We start from the raw sequence: 24,412 nt of genomic DNA, 5'->3' as shown, positions 1-24,412 counted from the left end.
CATTGAGAACAGCTCAGGTTGGAGGGGACCTTAAAGATCATTGAGTTAGAAGAGAAAACATGGATGTAGAAAGATGATGAAATATATGTTTTGATCATAGAGTTTTTTTATGGTTTTGAGCCTGTTTTTTTTTTCTTAAGTGAGGAATATTAGTTCAGCTCTGCGTTGGTCTGCTCAAAAATGTTATTTTGATTCAGGTTTCTGGTCAGAATTCACTGTTAATATTGAAGTCAGGCTTTAAAAAAGTAATTACACAATTTGTTGCTTTCTAAAAAAAAAAAAAAAAGAGCTGCACATCATAATAAAGTAGTTTTATGCATATTTGTTGAAAACATACTTTATTTCTTTTTTTTGTGAGTGAATTAGGTTTTATCTCCCATATTTTACTGTTTCTGATGTTCACTGGGTTAAATATTGCATTTTATTTTTTACGTGAAGACAGTGAGCATAATATATGCTTACACTCATGAACTATTCTATTGTTAATTTTACTTGGAATATTTTACAAAAAACAAGCAATTGATTACTTCTATTTAGTACTATTACTCTTTAATCCATTTTAAGAGGAATCTTTGGTTTCCATATGGCATCAACCTGTTACAACTATCTTTTTCCTGGTCTCATTTACTCTTTTTTTAGAATTTAGAACTTGTTAATATTTGTTTTCTTTCACTTTTTTTGGAACCTAATTCTTTTGTGTTGGTGTAAATAATGTAGAATTTGAGCAATTGAAAGCAATATTATTTATATATATTGATATTTAGCTATTTATTTTTAAAACTCTTTCAGTCCTTTGCTTAATGTATTGTCTTCTACGTTTGAAAACTAAAATGGACTACTCCACTTCATAATTAACAATTAAAAAAGTTGATTAGCATTATGACCAATAGATAAATATTTCTTATCTCTCTTTTTTTTTGTTTTGGTTAGCTATTTATCATAGAATCATAGAATATCCTGAGTTGGAAGGGACCCTTAAGGATCATCAAGTCCAACTCTTGACACCGCACAGGTCTACCCAAAAGTTCAGACCATGTGACTAAGCGCACAGTCCAATCTCTTCTTAAATTCAGTCAGGCTCGGTGCAGTGACCACTTCCCTGGGGAGCCTGTTCCAGTGTGCAACCACTCTCTCTGTGAAGAACTTCCTCCTGATGTCAAGCCTAAACTTCCCCTGCCTCAGCTTAACCCCGTTCCCGCGGGTCCTGTCGCTGATGTTAATGGAGAAAAGGTCTCCTGCCTCTCGACACCCCCTTACGAGGAAGTTGTAGACTGCGATGAGGTCTCCCCTCAGCCTCCTCTTCTCCAGGCTGAACAGGCCCAGTGCCCTCAGCCGTTCCTCGTACGTCTTCCCCTCCAGGCCTTTCACCATCTTTGTAGCCCTCCTCTGGACACTCTCCAACAGTTTCGTGTCCTTTTTATACTGTGGTGCCCAGAACTGCACACAGTACTCAAGGTGAGGCCGCACCAGCGCAGAGTAGAGCGGGACAATCACCTCCCTCGACCTACTAGCGATGCCGTGCTTGATGCACCCCAGGACACGGTTGGCCCTCCTGGCTGCCAGGGCACACTGCCGGCTCATATTCAACTTGCTGTCTACCACGACCCCCAGATCCCTCTCTTCTAGGCTGCTCTCCAGCGTCTCATCGCCCAGTCTGTACATGCAGCCAGGGTTTCCCCGTCCCAGGTGCAGGACCCGGCACTTGCTCTTATTGAACTTCATGCGGTTAGCGATCGCCCAGCTCTCCAACGTATCCAGATCCCTCTGCAAGGCCTTTCCACCCTCATTCGAGTCCACAACTCCTCCAAGTTTGGTGTCATCAGCAAACTTGCTCAAAATACCTTCTATTCCTACATCCAGATCGTTTATAAAAATATTGAAAAGTACCGGCCCTAAAATGGAGCCTTGAGGGACCCCACTGGTGACCGCCCGCCAGCCTGACGCAGCCCCATTCACCATAACCCTTTGGGCCCTGCCCGTTAGCCAATTGCTCACCCATCGTATGATGCTTTTATTTAGCTGTATGCTGGACATTTTGTCCAGTAGGATCCTATGGGAAACCGTGTCAAAAGCCTTGCTGAAGTCCAAAAAAATCACATCAGCTGGTTTCCCTTGGTCCACCATACGGGTGATCTTATCATAAAAGGAAATCAGGTTAGTTAGGCAGGACCTACCCTTCACAAACCCATGCTGGCTGGGACCAATGACTGCTTTGTCCCCCAGGTGCGCCTCAATACGTTCGAGAACCATCTTCTCCATGATTTTACCAGGCACTGACGTGAGACTGACAGGCCTGTAATTGCTAGGGTCTTCTTTCTGACCCTTCTTGAAAATCGGCACAACATTTGCCAGCTTCCAGTCTACCGGGACCTCTCCAGACTCCCAGGATCGTTGAAAAATAATTGAGAGAGGTTCCGCGATGACGTCCGCCAGCTCTTTCAGCACCCGGGGATGAATCCCATCTGGACCCATGGACTTGTAGGGATCCAGGTGGAGTAGCAAATCCCGCACACGTTCAGGGTCGGTTGGGAGTTTTTCATCCCCACCGTCCCGGTCCTCCAGCTCAGGGCACGCTGGGTCCCGAAGCCCATCATCGGCATTGAAGACAGAGGCAAAGAAGGCGTTAAGCGTCTCTGCTTTGCCTATGTCATCGTCTGTGAGAAGACCTTCCCTATCAAGGAGCGGCCCTATGTATTCTTTAGTTCTCCTTTTTCCATTCACATATCTAAAAAAACCCTTTTTATTTTCTCTCACAGACACAGCCAGCTTCAACTCTAGGTGTGCTTTAGCCACATGAATTTTCTTCCTACAAACACGAACAGCATCCCTGTATTCTTTCCATGTCACCTGGCCCTCCTTCCAGTAGCGAAACACTCTCTGTTTCCGCCTAATCTCCATAAGAATGTTCCTGGTCAGCCACGCCAGCCTCCTGCCGCGCCTGCCTGACTTGCGGTATTTAGGAATTGCCTGGTCTTGTGCTTCTAGGAGGCATCGCTTAAAGAGTGACCAGCACTGTTGGACATCAAGGCCTTCAAGAGCAGCTTCCCAGGGGACCTTGCTGACTAGTTCCCTGAGCAGCCTGAAGTCCGCCTTCCCCATATCTAGGGATGAGGTTTTGGTGGCACTTTTCCTTCTGTCACCGTAAATTTTGAACTCAACCACTTCATGGTCGCTATGACCGAGGCGGCCACCAATCACCACATCTCCCACCAGACCCTCTCTGTTTTCCAGCAACAGGTCAAGGAGGGCGCCTTTCCTATTTGGCTCCGTTAGCACCTGCACCAAGAAGTTATCATCTAGGTGCTTCATGAACCTCCTGGACTTGCTCGTGTCAGCCGTGTGGCACTCCCAGTTAACGTCTGGCAAGTTGAAGTCCCCCATAAGGACAAGGGGAGTTAATCTCGAGGCCTCTCTTAGTTCTGTAAAGAATAATTTATCGGCGCTATCGTCCTGTCCAGGCGGTCTGTAATAGACTCCCACAACGAGATCCCCTTTATTCGTTCGTCCTTTGATCCTTACTCAGAGGCTCTCAACTTTGCCATCGCCGACCTGAAGTTCCACACAGTCCAGCCCCTGCTTCACATACATCGCCACCCCACCACCTCGCCTACCCTGTCTGTCCCTCCTGAAGAGCCTGTAACCATCTATCGCAACACCCCAGTCACAGGACTCATCCCACCAGGTTTCGCTTATGCCGATGATGTCGTAGTTACGGGACTGGGCCAGGACTTCTAGCTCATCCATTTTATTCCTCATACTGCGTGCGTTTGTGTAGAAGCATTTCAGGTGTGTCTCCTTACACTCAGCACCTTGTGGATCTGACCGAAGGACCTCACTGGCACACAGCCCCTCTGATTCTAGCGTACCATCCCTTAGGTCTTCACCGGCATGCCTGGTTTTAGCCCCTTCCCCCTTCGACTCTAGTTTAAAGCCCTATCTATCAGCCCTGCCAACTCCTGACTAAAGATCCTTACCCCTCTCCGAGAGAGGCCCATCCCATTCGGTGCCATCAGGCCCGGCGTAGCATAGACCTTCCCGTGATCAAAGAACCCAAAGTTCTGCCGGTCACACCAGTCTCGAAGCTACGAGTTTATGCGAACAGCACGCCTTTCAGCTTCGATCCCCCCTATCGGAAGGACAGAGGCAAACACAACCTGCGCGCCTGAACCTCTAAGTTGTCTCCCCAAATCCCTAAAGTCTCTTTTGATCGCCTCCGGACTTCTTTTTGCTACTTCATCGCTACCAGCCTGAAAGACCAGTAGCGGGTAGTAGTCAGTGGGCCGTACCAGGCGCTTGACTTTCTTGGCAACGTCCCTGACCCTGGCCCCAGGGAGGCAGCAGACTTCCCTACGGGTAGGGTCAGGCCGACAAATAGGGCCCTCTGTTCCCCTAAGGACAGAGTCTCCCACAACAATCACCCTCCTGTCTTTCTTGGTGGAGGCAGTCCTGATGCGTGGAGTCGACCTCCTCGCCCTAGGCATCCTCCTGGGTACACTTTCTATCTCTTCCTCAGTTGCTGGTCTCTCAGTCTCCAGGGCCTCAAACGTGTTTTGTAAGGGCACCTGGGAAGGTGGGGCCGGAAGGGGAGGGCATCGCCTGCCATGTCGAGCAGGGACCAGTTTCCATTCCTCCTCAACTCCCAGATCCCCTCCCTCTGCCCGACGGCAACAGGGCAGGGGGTCCACCCCCATTTGGGGTGTCTCACCCCGGTACCTCTCCTTGAGGCCCTGTAGGGAGTTGCTCCACCAGTCTATCTCCCGCTCACACTCCCTGATGGCCCTCAACCTCTCTACCTCCTCCTTGAGCTCCGCCACCATGCGGATCAGGTCATCCACTTGCTCACACCTCACACACGCAGTGTCTCTGCCTCCCGCCGATGTTAGGAACAGGCTCTGACACTCCCTGCATCCCGTGACCTGAACCGCTGCATTCTTTAACGGGTACTCGGTCTGGGTGTGTACTGACCTCCTGCAGAGCCCTCCGTGCCTGGTGGAGACCATTATCACCTAGCTATATTTAATAATGTTTAAAGGGCTGTGATAGAATTCCTTCAAATAGCAGAAAGTGTTTTTTGTTTTTTTTTTTGCTTTTAGTTATGAAAGTGTGAATGAAAAAAAAAAAGCCCATCTCCACATAGTACAGATGTCCTCACTATATTGAATATTGTCAGTGTGTTATCTTACAAATTTTTATTACAGTTGTCAAAACTGCTTCAATAAGTACTGTATAATATTGTCCTGCTACTACTTTTTCTGTCCACTTTTTTATAATAGGATAATGTTTCTTATTTTCACAAATAGAATGGCTGCTAGATATCTGCTTATATCTGCAGATATAAGGCAGATATAAGTTTTGGAAGGATTTTTTTCATCATTACTTTCTGCCTTCAATCCTGCAGAATGAAAGTGTTCCCATATTGGATTTTTTTTTTTAACAGAATTATTAATCTTGTCATATTCCGGTATTAAATCCTAGGAATATTTCTCTGTAATCTGTTGGATAAGTAGGAATGCTAGAAACTAGGTTGTTATTTCTTAATTTGAATTGAACTGTGGTAGTCTTGATAAAATTTCATCAAGATACCTATTAAACACTTCTTAGATCATGATCAATGAAATATGAGCACAATATAGAATTTCAGTTTGTGATTTTTGGCATGCATCCAGTGCTCTGGATGTCTGTTTCAAATATTGAGACTTCCAAATATGAAATTAAAAACATGTTGGCTTTATTATAATTCATATTTGCTTGTCCTAGGCACAGACATCACTGACTTTAACTTTGCTTGCTGGATTTAATCTATAAACAATGATTGTCGTGGCATTTAGTTTATAAAAATATGAAACTGAATAAGAATATTTTCCTTATCAGTATGGCTCCTTGCCACCTGGCTGTCTACCATCAACACGTGGAGATGCATCTGTCGTTCCAGCGGATGCTACAGGACCACATCAGTTACCGCCGCCTCCTCCACCACTGCCTTCTAATGGGGCAATCCCACCACCGCCACCTCCCCCACCTCCTCCACCATTTTTGAATGCCTTGGGAATTCCTCCAGCATTGGGTGCCCCACCACCACCACCTCTACCAGGCCTGCTTGGGGCACAGCGGTCTCCACCTTCATGTACTTTGCCATTTGGACTGAAGCCTAAAAAAGAGTTCAGACCTGAGGTTACCATGAAAAGACTTAACTGGTCCAAGGTAATACTGATTAATGGCAAATACCTGATCAAAAATCTCTCAGAGAACTTTAGATAAATACATTGTCAGAAATAAGACTGTATAGAGCAATTGATAAATTAGTTTAAATTGTGTAAAATATGAATACTTTGCCCCTTTAGTTTTTACAGTTTCCTGAAAATTGTGTTTCATTGACTCATGACTCATCCAGGCAAATATCTGGAAAAGTCAGTTCTGGTCTAGAGTACTAGAACTGTGACGCCAGCATGCTTCCTGGATCCTTCTGTGCCTTGTCTTGTAGCAGACTGTTTACACTAGATGATTAACTACTGCACAGTATCGATAGCTTTGCAGTTTCCAGTGAAGTGTCTTGCATCTATCTACCCATGGAGTGTGGGAAGAAGCATTGTTGGTCTATCCATTTGTCCTCAGTGTCAATGTACTTATATAAATTTAACAGTTGAAAAGGACAGAGTCCATCTATTTTTTTCTTCTACATTGTGACAGGCTCAAGTGTACCAGGATTATCAATACATTGAGTTTTGGAAACTGTAACTATTTAGACCAAAACAGAGACCAAAATGAGATATTTAATACCTATTTGAATCAGTTGTGTTCAGAGACTAATTAAGCCTTACCTATGTTTTCAATCTAGACCAAAGATTGCTACATGTAGACCTTGGATAACATAGTACATTGTCAGTATTGTTTATATTGTTTGTCCAAAAGTACTTACTGTAAGTGCTGTTATTTTGAATCAGAAACATTTTAACAATTCTGAAGTTGGATTGTATGTGAAAACTTCAGGTGTTTTACAGAGCTCTTAAGTATTTCATTTGCTTTGGTCTCTCCATGCTATCAGAATAATTGAATTAATTTTGGTTTACCTCTTGCTTGTAGATCAGGCCACAGGAAATGACAGAATCCTGTTTCTGGGTTAAGGTAGAAGAGGACAAGTACGAGAATGCTGACATGCTTTGCAAATTGGAACTTACATTTTGTTGTCAACAGAGGGGTAAGTAATTGATTGCTTTAGTTTTCAGCTTTTAAAGATACCTTTTAGGTGGTTCGGACTTAAATACTGTATCAAAGGATTTAGAATATAACATTAAAGTTACGTTTTTTTTAGTGGAATGTGTGAAGAAAAAAGCATTTGAAAATCCCAGACTGCTTAAAGCAGTAATGTTGAACTATTTTACTTTAGGGGTGGCAAAAATGTGTGACCCATAAGGAAAAAATTAACAACAACAAAAAAAAACAACAGTGAGAAATGTTTCCTGATAATACAGACATTTGAAAGATTTTTAAATACAATTTTGTCAGAATACCTTAATAAAATACTGTGACCCAATCTAGAATCCAGAAGGTGATGTATTTACCCTCAGGTTGCATATCTTAATTGATGTTTTGGTTCCATGAAGGTCCAGAATCTTTTTAACGCAGTTTTTTACTTTTCAATGGAACTGTAGCAACATTCATCTCTCCTGACATTTTGTTTAGTTTCTTCAGTTTTTAATACCTTGTGGAAGAGCAAACTCTTTGAAAGTATTCCCGTCTTTAAACCTTTTCTCCCTTTCTGGAAGTAAGTTGTCTTACTGGTATAGTAGTTTCATTATTTTATTCCATATATAAAATGCCATGTAACTTCTTGACACTTTTTTCCTTATCTTCCTTGAGTGGTGTTAGAGATTCAGTCCTTTGGGGCAGCCAAAGGAGCACAATAATTAATTCCTTTTCAAATTTTCAAATGGAAACACATTATTATATTTTTAACTTGTTTGAGATTTTTCATTGTGATTTTTTATTTAATGCATGGTATTATCAATAAAACCACAGTTTTTTGTTTGTTTGTTAGTTTTCTTCTCTGTAACCAAGAATTTTTTACTTTTTTCTGTTTTTGTCAGATCGGGTTTTTTATGCTTAAGTTGCTGTAGCAGTATTTCTAATGAGTTGAGAGTTACAGTTATTAATGTTAATATTAATAATATTAAAAATGTTGTGCAAAGATAAAAAGGCAAGAAAATTTCACTGACTGTAGTCATTTTTTCTTGAATCTATTAGAATAAGTCTAAAGATAATTGTGGTGCCTTTATAATGTTAGGAGAATTCCCAAGAATGTTCCCTGAATTAATAGGTTGGAAGGTTTAAAAGCCACTGGAGGAAATACTGTTTCCTGTGTGTAATTAAACAGTAAAATCTGGGAGACTAGATGATGTTGAGGCCAAACGTTAATGGCTCAGAGGAGGATTGTGAATCTCCCGCCAGCAAGAACATTGGAGTTAACAAGATTAACATCCCTTCAAAGTTGAACTGAATGGACTGGATACATAGTTTTGACAAAACCTAATAGAAAAGAATTACTGGATCTACAGATGAAAAATCAGTGACGTATTGTTAAATCAAATGGTGTAATGGTGGTAGCGGGTAAAAAAGCTTGCAGGGATGAATTTAAATTTTTTAGAGGTGGAGCTTACTGCTTATCTATATCATCTGGATGATATGTGTGCCATCTTATTTTTTTTCAAAGGAAGAGATGCAAAGATTGTATTTAGAATATTAAGTAAGCATCTGAATGGCAACAAGGACCTAAATTTCATCTTTGTTTTAGTGAGTGGTTTACCAAAATTTGCATGAATATTTAAACATATATAGAGGGAGCACTGGGGATCTCAGTGTCTCTTAGCAATAGCGTGAATCTTGGTATAGAGGACAGTACTGTAACCACTTTTAACTCATGGCTGTGGAGAAAAGGGATGTTTCTTTGCAGTTTATGCATTATTTTTTATGATAACACTTGGTCAAGGGTATTAGAGTCCTGCATTTTTTGTACACCTCTCAGCCTTAAAAGAGATTTGTAACCATGCTTTCTAATGTAGAATCATCAAGCTATTCACTAGACTCAATTTGGGAACAGTCCTTGACTATTTCTAAAGCTTTATCTCTGAAACCCAAAAGATAAGAGAAACTGAAAATAGTTCTGTAACCAAGTGTAAAGAATGAACTGGTTTCTACTCTGTTGAAGGGTCTGCTTATGCACTCTTTTCACTGAAGTTGTTGTGGAAGGAGGGACCAGGATGTTCAATGACGCTTTAAGTAAATTTTCTTCTGATTTGAATACTTCAATCTGATCTTACTTAATGTTCAGTTACCGCGTTTTACCAGCTGACGTGCCAAAAGTATTTCAGTGTTGATCAAGAAGAGGAAGTCTTATGTGTATGTATAAAATCCACTGAGGAATTTCTGCTACAAAAAGGAATACAGAATAATATTGAAAAGATTTGAAGCTTTAGCAGATGTTTGTATAAAAGTTCGAAATGATGCTGATTCTAAATGGCTATTGAAGCAATTGAAATAACTGAAGATATTATGGAGACATTAAAGAAACATTACTGTGAGTAGAAAAAAATGAAAGAGCATCAAGCTTCAAACTGTTGGAAAATCACTTTTGTTGAGGATGTTAGGTAGGTCAAAGACATTCTCAAATCATGGAATTATTTGGTTTGGAAGGGACATCTGGAGGGCATCTGGTCCAACCACCTTCTTAAAGCATAGTCAGCCTACTTGCCTGAGACTTTTCCATCTGAATTTTGGATATCCCTAAGAAATGGAGATGTATGACTGTAGGGTTAGCAACCTTTTCCAGTTTTTATTGCTATTGTGGTAGTGTTTTTCCCATAACATCTTGTCATAATATTTCTCGTTGCAGCTTTTGTCTGTTGTTTCTTGTTCATTATACACCTCCAAGGAGTATCTGGTTCCCTCTTGCTGTAACCCCCTGTTATATAGTTTGAGACAGCAGTAAGAGTTCCCTCGTCCTTTGTCTTTTCTTATGACTGACAATCACAGCTCTCAGCATTTCCTTCTCTGCATCATATGTTTCGGCCCTCTAATCATCTTAGTGGTCTTCTGCTGTACTCATTCCAAAATATCTACATTTCTTTTGAAGTGGAGAGCTGAAAACTGAACAAATGCTGCAGATACTTTTATTTGGGAATGAAGGGGAAATCGAGGGAAATAATCACTTCTTTGACTTATATACTTACATTGGAACGATGACAAGTACCAAGGCAACACTTGCTGATTGTACTCCTGTAGCAACTTACTGAAAACAAAGTGTAATTTAATTGTTGAAAAGCTCTTTTTCTGGGCTCAGAATAACTCTATAATCTTAAAGAACTGTAAGATTATATACATGAAAGAAGTAGGCAAGGGCAGAGTGGCAAACGTACTCCTTTGTCAAATAAAGTCAAATAGACTAACTGCTACACAGGGAATGTGGGAGGAGAATATTTGTTCAGAATCTGGAAATACTAATCAGGGTGTAGATGGAATATTTTCAGCATGAGTACTTGAGAAAAGATTTAATTATGACTGAAAATTGTACATATGTTTAAGATATTTGCAAGAAAACACGAAAGTTCATTCTGAGATATTACAAGAAACTATTAAAAAAAAAAAAAAGAAAGAAAAAGGTTCTGGAACCCTCAAATCACTAGCTTTGTGTCAGCAGCTAAAAGAAAAAGGAGTAAAATTACTGCCTTATAAACAGTGTGGAAAATAAGGAACAGTCCCAGGCTCTCTGCCTGACCATAAAAAAAGCAAGCAAACCCAAAACAACAATGGCAAAAAATGGATAATGGAAAAAAATAAAAAAGAAATCTGAAAATAAGTTGAATGTGAATGCTTTGCATGGATCTTCTTTGGTTCTTTCATAATTTTTCATTTTAAAGGCAAAAAGGAGTATGAGGTATTAAGGATAGTTTGATATTTGAAAGAGAAAAATCATAAGAAATATCAAATGTTTAAGATTTATAAAATAGTTGCAGATCAATGAAGAAAATATGTGAAGAGTCTTTCTGGCAACAATGGTATTAAAGAAATCCCTTACAATAATTCATTAAATCAAGTAAGTATGACTTGAAGCTGGCTGATACTTGAAATACTGAGCAGTGGAGCAACAGTAAACCTTACATGTGTTTTTGTATTATCTAAAGCCTAAAGTATAAGATGAATGAACAAAAATGCTTGATATTGAATGACAACCCCTTTATGATAGATGTGGTGGAAGCCTGACAGAATGAGAGTAATCGATGGTGTAGGACATTGATATGCTGCCAACTTTGCCTGAATGTTTAGGTATACAGGTAGGAGAGTGGAGCTTAGCATGAAAAATAGTATGAGGTGTAGCAGCCTGAAAAATCTTCTGGGGGAAAAAACCCACTGTAGAAACATAACGAATGGAAATTCCTTCTAATAGTAAAATATTGCACTGTATTAATAGCCCTCTGATCAGAAGATGTTTGTGGTGAGAATATGCTGAGATTAGAGAAACTGCAGATTTTGTGGCAGTAAAGTGGGAGATTTAACTACCTACATATGGACTTGTATCAATTACTTGTTAGGATGTTATGAGAAGATAAAAGCTTTGGATATGACAAATGACTGTTTACAGTATTCTGTAAATCACACAGCAAATCAGAGCTATTCTGGGAGTGGTCCTGGGTTGTGCACAGGATTTAGGAAGTAAGAGTTAGCAGCAGAAGGGAGAATAACCATAATCTTAGTGGACCGGGAGAGAACAACCCAAGTTAATCTAGCATACAGGTATTCAACTTCAGGACAGAGAACTGAATAATAAACGGTCCAGCAAACAAGATGCTCATACCTACAAGTAGTCCAAAAGCTGTTCTGAAAATGCCATCTTACAGAGTCGAGTAAACACTGTACTGTAATTCAGAAAAAAGTTCAACAAAAGCTGTAAGGGGGGAGGGGAGAAGTGTGTGACTATTGGGAAGTTAAAGACAGTATCACAGGGAAAAGGACAGTATTTAAAATGTGGAAGGTTTGCCCAAATGAATGTAACAGGAAAACCCATTAAATGTAGCAAGATAAACAGGATATTCTTCATTCTTTTTTAGAATTCTGAATTTCTTTCACAGGATGCTTCAGCTAATATTGAAAAGTGTATTTAAAGATCTGAAAACAGAAAGTTAGCTAGGAAATTGGTGGGACAAACTAGTGGTAAGTTCGAAAGCTCAGCGGGTTCAAAGAACATTAGACAAATTCAGGGACAATAGGTCCAAAAGAAATAGGAAAGGATGTAACGTTCCTAGGCCACTGTTTTGAGCTTCCTCTTTTGGGAAGTCAGGAGAATGGTGTAGTAGTGATAAAGCTGGCTTTTACTGCAGAGGCAATACTGGGCTGGAGAGATCACTGGTCAGACCCAGTAGGGCATTTCTTAGGTTATCAATCATGGGTATAAGGGTGCCTGTTGTTTGCTTGGAGTAGCTTTAAGCTACTATGTTTAACACTCACAATGCTAAAATAAGATGTTATATGCAAATGCATGGTCTGGTCACTTATAGAAAGGAGAAAAGTAATGAAATGCCAGTAAGAAATGCACTCAGTTTGTGGGGCTACTTTGAAGGCATTAGTGTGACAATATACAGCAAAAAGTTGGTGGATGTCTATGAATAAGTATAATTAAATCAGTGAGACAGTAGTACATAAGCTTTGTTCAGGATAACTGAAGACAGAACCAGCAATGTGTTGCTCAAAGTCTTCTTCCTGGTGTTGGAAGTGGTTTGCTAAAAGTGAGTATAAGATTTTTGAGGTGTGTGGAGTGTACAGGAAAGCAGCCTGTAACCAAAAAGAAATACTTGGAAGTATTAAAAAAGAAAAAAAAAACTGGCAATTTGTTTCATGTATGCAAAATGTAAGAAAGGTAGTAGTTTTATGAAACTGACACTTTATAATTAGTGTGCTGGGTTTATAAATATCCTATTAATAAGCTGATTTGACTTCATCCAACAAGAGTCATTTTTAACATAATGGTTATATTTAATGTGTTAAAGTCCAAATGAGGATTAGAAACTGCAGATCAAACATTACAAGAAACCACTCCTAAATACTTAATTATTTTTAATAATATGGAGATAACTGTAGTTAATGGGAGATGGCAGGGAAAATTAGAAATTTATTCTTCTTTTTTTTCCTAGATATCAAAGGGAACTGATCTAGTAAACTCTAGAGAGAAAGACTACATAATCTTTGTACCCTTTTTTTTATTGACTGGGACAGATTTTCATCCTAACCTTATTGGAGACGGCAGTGCCTGATCCCATCACGCCAGAGCTCATGCCAGACTTGATTATTCAAAAATAAAGCACTTCTCTGGGAGTGCTATCTCTGTTGGCACTTATATTGACCTTTTCGAGACAGTTCTCTCTGATTTTTTTTTCTTCCTATATATCTGCCAGTTTTCTTTGAAATATGCCAGTAAGCATGCAGCATTTTCTTCCATTATTATTAGAGTTGAGTTTAGGGATATTTGTATAATTCCAAGATACATATTAGAGCTTTTGTATGAAGAGTTTTCATTGTATACTGACACATTTAATATTGAAATTTTCATCTAGAATATATTTGGGTGATGGTTTTGCGTCTGCGTAAATTCACATAAACTTCTCAGTCATTGTGTTAGTAAATGGCTTTTAAAAATGAAAAATTTAAGCCTGTGCAAGGAAATTTTTGTGTAGGCTAATGTAATTGATAGAGTATTGAAAAGACTTCGTTTTTAGAATTTCAAGACAAGGTGGTGAAGATCTTGTTTCCTTAGACCAGCTTTATTTTTCAAGGTGTTCTGACTTCTTAGTGCCAACTGAGTTTTCATACACTACATAAGAAAAACCTGCAAGAACTATGCTGCTGTGGTGTCACCCAAATCTCAAGCATTTGAAACCACAGAAGAAGATAAATGCTAGCAAGAAAGTCAAATCAGCAATATAAATGAGATCAGTGCTGTGTTTGGTATGTTATGGCCCATTCAGCATGAGCAATAGAATCTAAGGGATTAGAAGTCCACTCTCGTCATATTTTCCTTCTCTGGAAGGTAAAATATTTACACAGAAGTTGCTCCAAACAGTGCTGCTTGTAGGATCTCATTGTTAAAAACCTGTCTAATAACTTCTGCTAATAATTATGAACTGTGTACAGGGAGAAGTAAAGCCTACCGTGTTTTGGTTTGGCTCCCTTGCAGTTGTATTTTAAACCTTGCCAGGTATAATTTAAACCAAAATTATTTTAAAATATTTTTATAGATAGAAGCTTTTTTCCTTTTTCATTATTTCTGAAGAATGCAGGAGTAAGCCATAGGCGGTTACAAGGTTCATCAAATAATAACTTGTAGAAAGGACTGAAATATCAATGGTATCTTGCAATTCACTATTGTATTGGCGGTAAATATACTAGTTGTTTCTGTTCTTAACAGACAAAATGATCTGTGCTCCTATCTTGTTTATGTATCTGTATCAAATATATTGGTTATGCACAGATTGATACATAAGTGAATGAATATACTTGTTCCACAAGGTGGGTTGACCTTGGCTGGCTGCTAGATTATTACCAATACCCACTCTCATAAGATGAGCTTTTCCCAAAGCTCAACTTCATTTTTACATTTCCAGCTACTCTGCCCACTCCCTCAAGAGCAGCAGCAGGAGAGATGGGCAAGTCAGGAGGATAAGGATCAGTTCCTAACAGCTTCTCTCTGCCTCATCACACTTCTCCAGTGCTCCAATTCTTCCCACAGGCTGTTGTCATTGAGGATAAACCTGTTTCAGCATGGGTCTTCTACTGGCCACAGTTCCCTTTAGAACCTGGGCTGTCCAGGGGCTCCAGCTTCCTTCAGGGCATATTTGCAACCCAGAAAGCCAACCGTAACCTGGGCTGCATCAAAATAAGTGTGGCCAGCAGGTCAAGGGAGGTGATTGTCCCTCTCTACTCCGCTCTCATGAGACCCCACCTGGAGTACTACATTCAGCTCTGGGGCCCGCAGCACAAGAAGGACATGAACATTATTAGAACAAATCCAGGGGAGGGCCATGAGGATGATCAAGGGGCTGGAGCAGCTCTCCTATGAAGACAGGCTGAGGCAGTTGGTGGTGCTCAGCCTGGAGAAGAGACGGATCTGGGGAGACCTCATAGTGGCCTTCCAGTACCTAAAGGGGGCTTACAAGAAAGCTGAGGAAGGAGTCTTTGTGTAGTGATAGGACAACGCATAATGGCTTTTAAAAGTTCAGAAGAAAGTCTTTACTCAGCAGGTGGTGAAGCATTGGAACAGGTTGCCAGAGAAGCTGTGGATGCCCCATCCTGGAAGTGTTCAAGGCCAGGTTGGTTGGGGCTTTGAGAACCTGGTCTAGTGAGAGGTGTCCCTGCCCAAGGCAGAGGCATTGGATCTGGATGATTTTTAAGGTCCTTTCTAGCCCAAACCATTCAATAATTCTACAATATCCACTTACTGTGATGTGGGGACTTCCATGTTCCCCACAGTGTGGGCACGTGCTGTGATATGCACCTCCATCTGCTGCAGGAAACACCTGTTCAAATGTATTTTTTTCTGTTGAATGTAGGGAAATCTGTGGTCCAGCACCTGAAGGACCTTCTCTCCCTCCTTCTCTGACCTTGTGGTCTTCAGGGCTGTTTCTTGCACTTTTTCTCTCAGTCCTCAAGCTGATGTGCACCATTTTTGTCGTATGTTTTCCACAGCTGCTACTGGCTTTACTCACAGGCTTATATATGCCCTGTGGTGGGTCTGTGTTGGAGGTGTCTGGAACCAGCTGTGTCCAGCATGCAGCAGCCCCATGTCTCTTCACGAAGAAGCCTCCACTTCCAACACCTCAATGCAATTTCACACGGGAATGTATACACTGGTTCTTTGGTGAGGAGGAAGGCAGTTTTACATTTTTGGTCATACCGGAAGGAATTTATTAACTCATCAAGTATAAGAGCTGACAGTTGGTCTAATAAGGTGATAGCTATATCTTCAGTGAAAAAACACCAGTTGTGATGCAGCCTTTTGTGTGTGTGTGTCATGAGTAAGGACAGAGCAAATTATTTTTGGAAAAATAAAAAAATAGAAAAGAAAAGAAATAAAAGGTTAAAGCTATCTCAATACCCTAAAAGACCCCAGAAAGACATTGTTTGACATTTTGCAGCTGTGTTGCAGGGTTCTCTTCCGTAGCACAACCTTAGATAGAAGGCATACAGCAAGGCAGGCTTCACAGACTTGCCCTTTATCAATATTTAAAAAGCTCTCTGATGAAAGGGAAAGGGAGAGCTTTGTTTTAATTGCAGTGTAGATAAGTGTGATCTTTCTTACCAACACTTGCACTGTCTTAGATGAATCGTATAAATACTTCGGTTTGCTTTTTACCACAGTTTGATTAAAGGAAAGCATAATTCTAAGGTAACTGGTGAAGAATATTTTTACCCCTGGTAGTCTAGTGAGTCTATAAATGGGTGTGCTTGTCACTCAGTGTATCCAGAGGGAGAAAGTCTGCATCTACAGAAGCAGCAGATGCAGACTTAGTATCATGGGGTAAGCAAAAAGGGGCTTTGAAATGCAATATGTTAAGAAGGATTTGAAAGAATTTGCTATGATCTTTCTCTGATGTGCAGACAGAACATTTTCCTCTTTTCAGTTCTTGAGAGGGGCCTCAATGATGGACAGATGAACTCATGGTATACAGCAAAGATTTTCATACCTAAAGTATAAATAGGCAAGTATTGATAAAATTTTGCCTGTGTGTCAGAGAAAAGTGGAAACAATTTTTAACACATTTTTTTCCTAATGATAGTGTAATGTTAAAAGTATAACCTTTATTTTGCAATTATTTGAGGCGGGGAAGATAGCTACATTTTTTTCTACTGTCCTACCGTGGATAGGAGAAAAAAATCAGTTGCCTGACTGTTAAATACTAAGGGAGATCCTCTTAAAGAAGTGGGATGTGAAGCACTCCTACAACGTGACTTTCATATCCAGGTAAATACTTGGCAAACAAAAAGGAAAAACCTGAAGAGGACGTTAAAATACAATCCTTTAAAATTCTTGTTTTGTGTTTGTAGTTTACCTAATGGTTGGGGGAATCCTAAAATAGCACTTATTTTGCAGTGTGATTCTTCTTGAAGCTATAATCATGATACTTTTCCTTTTATTTTCTTCCTTTGATAATTTCTTAGGATGAATTCTGCACTAAGTTAATTATTAATTATATAATGTCTGTGTCATCAGTACACTAATTTGAGCACATAAGAACCATCAGGGAGAGTCTGTACTTTCTTTTGGTAGGAGGAAGAGGCAGTCTGTCAGGAGATGTTATTTATAAAAACAACATTAGAAAAAGTTCTGTTGCTAGCACCGGTGCTTTGACTTGTATTTGCAGTTAAGAAATATTTTGTTTGATATCGCTCAAGAGTTTGTTACAGCACTTGTAAGAAACCACCTAAGCAAAGTGTCCATTCTACCCTAATTTTAATTCAACTTTATTGTAACTTTTTTTTTTTCCTTCATGGGAGAGTTGCAGTATGTGTCATTATTAGGTGATCATCTCGTACCTTCTACACACAAACTATTTATTTCCTGTCAGCTTCGAACAAATTGAGTGCTTTCCTTTCTCCTCAGTGAAGTGTCTTGAAGGCGTTGCTCCTGTAGTTCACCTTTACCTTTTTCTTTCAAAGAAGCGATTTTTTTCCCCCATAGTTGATTTCTACTAAAAATGCAGTATTGGTCTGCAGTCAACTCATGTTTGATGACAATGTGTCAGTGCTGTCAGGCTAACAAAAGCACTCCACTCCCATTTTTTTTGCAACACTGTGGTAGGGAAAACCTTGGAGGACTTTCATGTTTTAGAAGCAGCAAGAGTGATCCTTTATTGATTTCTAGTAGAGAACATTTTTATGATGTGGATAAATAAAATTTCAGAGGAGATAGATATTATTTTTATATATACGGGGGGGGGGGAGAACCTCACAAAAACTGCTTAGTATCACGAGTCCTAAGCCGTAAATGCCAATGGAATGGAAAAACAAGTATGGAAAGTAAAAACAGTTTAAAAATTCTGTCTTAAAAATTTCTGCCATTGTTTGGTCTGATCAGCTTTGTTTGTTTAATGGGCAATACTCATTTAGCTACTTCCCTTGCAACTTGTACTTTTGTCTCCTTACCTGCAAAGATCTTGCAGGAATTAATTTGCTGGTCTTTGTATCACATACAACATATAAAACTCTACACACCTACTACAACTTTTGGGGTTGTGCAGACTGTAGAAGAGAAGGCTCTGGGCAGACATTATAGCAACCTTCCAGTACCTAAAGGGAAAGCTGGGAAGGGACTCTTTATCAGGGAGTGTAGGAATAGGACAAGGAGTAATGGCTTTAAATGGAAAAAGGGTAGATATTGGATATTAGATAGAAATTTTTTCCTATGAAAAAATTTCCAGTGGTGAGGCACTGGAACAGGTTACCCAGAGAAGCTGTGGATGCCGCATCCCTGGAGGTGTTTGAGGCCAGGCTGGATGGGGTTTGGAGCAACCTGGTCTGGTGGGAGGTGTCCCTGCCCATGGCAGAAGGATGGGGATTAGATGTTCAGAGTTCTGTGATTCTGTGATCTTTAAGGTCCCTTCTAACCCAAACCATTTCATGTTGTGTTGTATGTTTATATACTCAGTGTTTTTAATTTCTGATGTAATGTTACAAGCATTTATAATCTGACTAAAGGTAACACTATATTTGAGTGCAATAAAACCTTCATTACAACAGTGCTTTTATTGTAGTCTTTTCACAGAATCACACAGAATCACAGAATTTCTTCATTGTGAGCTGAGAAAATTTAAATGCAAGAAATGTTTGACAAACCTCACTTGGCAAGCCTTCAAAGTCATTGTTGACTATTAAAATTTAAATTTACATGAGCACTATTTTTCAGCCTTTAAGAAATCTGCCATTTAGTATCTTAGTGAATGGCTTGATTCAGAGAAAACCTATTTCAAGGGCAATACAATTTTTAAAAACAAACAAACAATCAATGAGATTGTGTTAGTGGAGGAAGCTGTATAGAAAGTTGATCAGGAAGCTGATCTTGAAGAGGTATGACTCTGGTATGCCCTATAGAATATGGCAGTATATATGGCAGAATCTTTGGTTCTGTTTGTATTTGATTTGGTAATGCTGGAACAAAATTTTAATTTACTCATATGTAAACATTGATTATAGGCCCTTTTCTCTTTTCCACTGAGATTATATATTCTTTTTTTTTTTTTACCTATTAACTCTATTTAAATATCATCTGACCTTATCTTGTATAGAACTTCTGTTAATTCAGATGGGGTCTTATGTAAAGAGCAGTAAGTTGATTACTTCATGTGAACGTAGGGGAAACAGGCTTACATTGTAGCCTTCTATCATCTATGTATCTAAATCATAAATTTCTCTTACAGTTTCTTCATTATAAATAGATTTTGCTAGTCTGCAACTATCTTGAATTGTTAATTTCTTATCAGGCTCCTTAAAAAAAAATGAAATTGTATCTCTTTAATTTTTATGAAACAAGCATCGCCATAGAATCACTAAGGTTGGAAATGACCTCCAAGATCATCTGGTCCAAGTATCTCCCTACCACCAATATCACCCATTAAACCATAAAGGATGTGCATACTGTAAATGCCCTGTATGTGTTTTTTTCTTCTTTAATGGCAGTTAAACTCTTAATTCGTACATAACCTTCAGAATTTATCTGAAGTCGTAGTATTCTGGGGTGGGGGAATAAATTGAAGTTTTGACCAAAAAAAATTCTCTAATTCTCTTATACGGAGGTTACAGTCTAGTTCATTGTTCTGAAAACTGTCCTAACAGGACATATTTTTTTTTTTTAATGGTAAGCTTCCCAAATGCTTTACTTCAATAAAATGATTCATTCTTCTGGCTTGTCGCACAGAAACAGAAGTTTATGAAAAGAAAACACTTGGGGTTGTAAGATTTCTAGGAACTTGGCCCATTGAACTACTCAGGTGAAAGATTCGGTAGTAAGTCTGTTTTCAGGAAGATGAGCTATCAGCAACAACTGCTTTGTTTTGCCTGTTGCAAATCAGTTGTTACTGTTGGATGGTGAGAAAACAAAGATTTATTTTAATTCTTCTGTTAATGAAGTGTTTGGACAAATGCCCCCAAACCAGCCTTCCTCCCGATTGAACAAAGGAAAAGCTAAAAACAATAACTGTCTGGCATAATAGGTAAATAATTATAATTATAGTTGTATTCTTAGATGCATTCTTCTGGATCAGTTTGCTGCTTCTATCTTGATTTAAATTAAGGGAGTAAAGACAATGGACAACATATTCTTCTGTAGCTATTAACAATTTTGTATTTCTGTTTTATGGCTTTGCTTCCCCACTCCTCCTCTTTTTACAGCTTGGTGGGGCACTGCTTTTCATTTTAAATATTAGCTCACAAGATCGTTCTTCTGTAATAACCTTACTTGACTCTAACAGCACCTCAGTAATGAAATTTAGAAGCCTTATCTGCTTTATTACTCAGCTTAACAGTTATAAGACTAAATGTTTCCTGCTGTGCAGTCTGACTTGTCCTTTGATATAGAAATGACTTGTTCCTAAAATTGTAAGTGCGTCTGTATAGCTGGCAAGGGTTACAAGGTAGAATGAAACTACTTAGGGTGACTGCTTATCTTTGCAGTTCCTTGATCATGCAGAGTAATGCTTTGTGGGGCTTAAAATCTGGCTGCAGTGTACTCGATAGATGTGCAGCGGAATGTTGGTTTTTGTTGCTGGCATTTCAGTGTGAGATCTCAAAGTATTTGGTCATCTATTTGAAACAGTGGGAAGATGGAAAAACGCCTAAGTGTTCAGCAAGATTACTTGAATGAAAGCTGCTATCAAAGCTGACAAAATAGAAGGTAGATGTAACTGGAATGCATGAAGAGAAACCGGGATTCAAGGCTTAGTTGCACATTGCAGGAGAAATCTTGGCAGATGAAATTCGAAAGATCTGTAATGCTTCTTTGAAAAGAAACAAACCCAGATGAATGAAGCTAATATCATATAGGGTTAGATCATTCCAACTGCAAGAAAGCTGAGGGAGAAAGTCTGCTGTCAGTGGTAATCTACTAGTATAAGAATTGTTCTTTTAATGCTCTGTAGAACTGAACTGGCAGTGATGAATGGAAGACTGGATTTGGTCATACTTGAGAAAGGGGAAAGTAGAATATGTTCACTGCTATCAGTTGACTCTCGGATGCACTGTGGTGGTTTCATACTGATGGCTGACTGAGCTCTACCGTGCTGCTCCCTCCCTCCCCTTCCTCAATGAAAAGGGGAAGAAAATACAGAAAAAGAATAGTTCAGTTGGAAACAACCTTCAAAGATCATCTCATCCAACTGCCTGAGCTCTTCAGGGATAACCAAAAGTTAAAGTATATTATTTTGGGTGTCATCCAAGCATTTCTTGAACACTGACAGGCATGGGGCATCAACCACCTTGCTAGGAAGCCTGTTCTGGTGTTTGACCACTCTCACAGTAGAGAAATTATTCCTTATATCTAGTCTGAATCTCCCTGGTGCAGCTTTGTGTCATTCCCAAAGGTCCAAACCTCAATTATCAGGGCGAAGAGACAAGCACCTCTCTCTCCTCTTGTTCTTCTCAGGAAGCTATAGAGAGCAATGAGGTTGCCTTTTAGCTTTCTCTGCTCCAGACCAGGCAAACCAAGTGTCCTCAGCCTCACTTCATAAGGCATGCCTTCCATCCCCTTTACCAGTTTTGTTGCCCTCCACTGGATGCTTTCAAGGACCTGTAGGTCTGTTTCTCTTATTTTCTCACTCCACTCTGTTGTTGTGCATCAGTTTTTTCCCTTTTTAAAGTTCTGGTACTGAGGAATATCACAGTAATCAAGCAGGTTTTACTGCTTTTGGTATATAACCAATTTTTGACACAGGTGTATTTGGAGAAAAAAAAGCACTAATATCAGGAGCAACACCAAGAACACTGTATGTTACTTTTTTTTTTTTTTAATTTATTTAAATAAATGTAAAGAACAGACTTTGGCATTTTCTTTAGTTAACCATATCAACCTAATACGCTCTGTCCCTAGCTGTTATATTTAATTACACGTGCGCATTGATAGATGTATTTATATCAGTTGATTAGGAGAGTTGTAATGGCTTGTCTCCTTTATAGATTGCAAAAACAAACACAACCCCACTACTAAAACCTTTCCACATAAGTCCAATATATGCATCTATGAGTCTTTTTTACTTCTTTCAGATTAGTGTTGCTGAGAGTGTCTGGGAATGTGGACAAAACCTCAAAGTACAAAGCATACTTAAGACTAATTAAAAACCCTTCTGAAACACCAGTGGCAAAATCTGTAGCTAGTTTGAAAAGAGTAAGAGAAATTGAGGGCGAAGGGTTTCTTGTGTCAAGAGGTTATTGTGCCTGTGATTTGTCAAGCAAATACTGTACGGTATTTTGCAAGAACTTTCACCCACCTTTAGGGTGAAATGGAAAGTATATTACACTTAATCTCCTTAAAACTAACAATTACCAAAAAAAATCGTTTATTCCTACCAAAATCAGTGTTTGTTCTGTACTGTTTAGATAGATCTTGGTACTTAATGAGACTCCAGTCTCTGAAGATAAGCCTTATTTGTTGATCTGCAGTTGAGTTTTTCTGTTTACCCTGGAAAACATTTATATCCAGCTTTTAGGAAAACAAAAAGTCATATAGATATAATCAAAGTATAATTCTGCTATGAAATCCACATTAAATGATAACTGTACTTCTGATAGTTGTATATTTGGGTCAGTTTGAATGAGTGCTTAGTTATGGTTGACAAATAAAACTGATAAGTAATCTTGATGTGTATAAGATTAGAGTAATTCATCAGAAGTCAGTGAAATGTAGTGAGCGAGTAGTCAACAGTTAGGCACATTTATCTAATGGGAAGAGAAAGATGAAATCCTGTTCTGCAGCATTTGGAGATGTTAATGTAATCAATACTGAATGGACTAAAGCTGATGCAAAGCAGACTTATTTTTACCCTCTTAATCTTCTTCCAGCATTTCAGAGAATGGTTTGGGTTGGAAGGAACCTTAAAGACCACCCAGTTCCAACCCCCTCCCACCAGACCAGGTTGCTCAAAGCCCCATCTAACCTGGCCATGAACACTTCCATGGATGGTGCATCCACAGCTTCTCTGGAAAACCTATTCTTGTGCCTCACCACCCTCTGAGTGAAGAATTTCATCCTCATACATAATTGAAATATATGCTCTTTGTTTAAAACAATTACTGCTTGTCCTATTGCTACACTCTTTAATAGAGAGTCCCTTCACATCTTTCCTATAAGCCTGCTTAAATACTGAAAGTCTGCTATAAGGTTGCCCTGGAGCTTTCTCTTTTCTAGGCTGAAAAACCCCAACTCCCTCAGCCTTTCTTCGTAGGAGAGCATGATGAGCCCTGCTTTGCTGGAAGTGGCTGACCCCCTTCCTAGTAGTGATTGGATTCCTTGCTTTGCTTTGCTTGCACGCACAGTTTTCGCTTTCTCTAGCAAACTGTCTTTATCTCGACCTATGAGTTCTTGCACTTTCACCTTTCTAATTCTCTCCCCCGATCTCACCTGGGGAGAGGGAGCAAGCGACTGTATGGGGCTGAGCTGCCTGCCAGGTGAAACCACAACAATACTAAAGAAATACTATTATTGTTATTGTATAATAATAATAAACATATATACATAGAGAGTAAAAGGTCAAGTAACCAACTCTGTGTGCTTGACTGATTACTCAGAATCTCTTAATATAGAAGCTGCATCATCATCAGTCTCATAAAACCATAGCACAGGCTTTGAAGAACAAGAATTCAAGAAGCTTTAATGATAAGAGTTTTGTTACGTGAATTACTAAAAGTATTAGAAGGTTTCTGGAGAGAGTTTTGCATGTATGCTAATTGGAGAGTCTTCTACTCTTTAGTCTAAAATTGTATTCACAATGTTTGCCTGATATGCTAGCTTTGGTAGGTACATTGGATTTCCTATTACCCATTTTTAATGCAGAATTACATTTCCTTTTTCAACATAAGAGATTAACATTTGCAGTGAAGCTGCACTCAGTTTTATAGTACGGTGTGACAGTTATGTGTTCCTCTAGTCAATGAAGACAAGAATTGACTTACATTTCTGTCATCACCATCGTTTTAGTCTCTGTCAAATACTGCACGATATACCAGTAGTTCAGTAAGAATGAATGCTACTGTTCTTTCCCATGTGCTTTTTCATACAGCATTTCAGAATGGTATATCTTAAAGCTTGTTTTCAATGGATGCTTTCTCAGTTTGAATCTCTTTCTCCTTTTACGATTGGCTGATCACTTCATTCCTTAATGTACCACAA

General features: G+C 39.3%; 1 protein-coding gene across 3 annotated transcripts in view; it reads left to right on the top strand.

The window, feature by feature from the left end:
• Positions 1–24,412, top strand: part of DIAPH3 (diaphanous related formin 3) — a 238,504-nt gene that overhangs the window by 53,724 nt on the left and 160,368 nt on the right. For all 3 annotated transcript variants that reach the window (XM_068675836.1, XM_068675828.1, XM_068675845.1), the window contains 2 exons: positions 5,872–6,201; positions 7,081–7,195. In XM_068675836.1, the coding sequence (XP_068531937.1) occupies positions 5,872–6,201; positions 7,081–7,195 (445 nt within the window). The remainder of the gene's footprint in view (positions 1–5,871; positions 6,202–7,080; positions 7,196–24,412) is intronic.

The sequence above is a fragment of the Anas acuta genome, chromosome 1 (assembly GCF_963932015.1).
Source record: "Anas acuta chromosome 1, bAnaAcu1.1, whole genome shotgun sequence".
Classification (NCBI taxonomy): domain Eukaryota; kingdom Metazoa; phylum Chordata; class Aves; order Anseriformes; family Anatidae; genus Anas; species Anas acuta.
The sequence above is the reverse complement of the archived record's forward strand: the minus strand, read 5'-3'. Positions and strand labels throughout refer to the sequence as shown.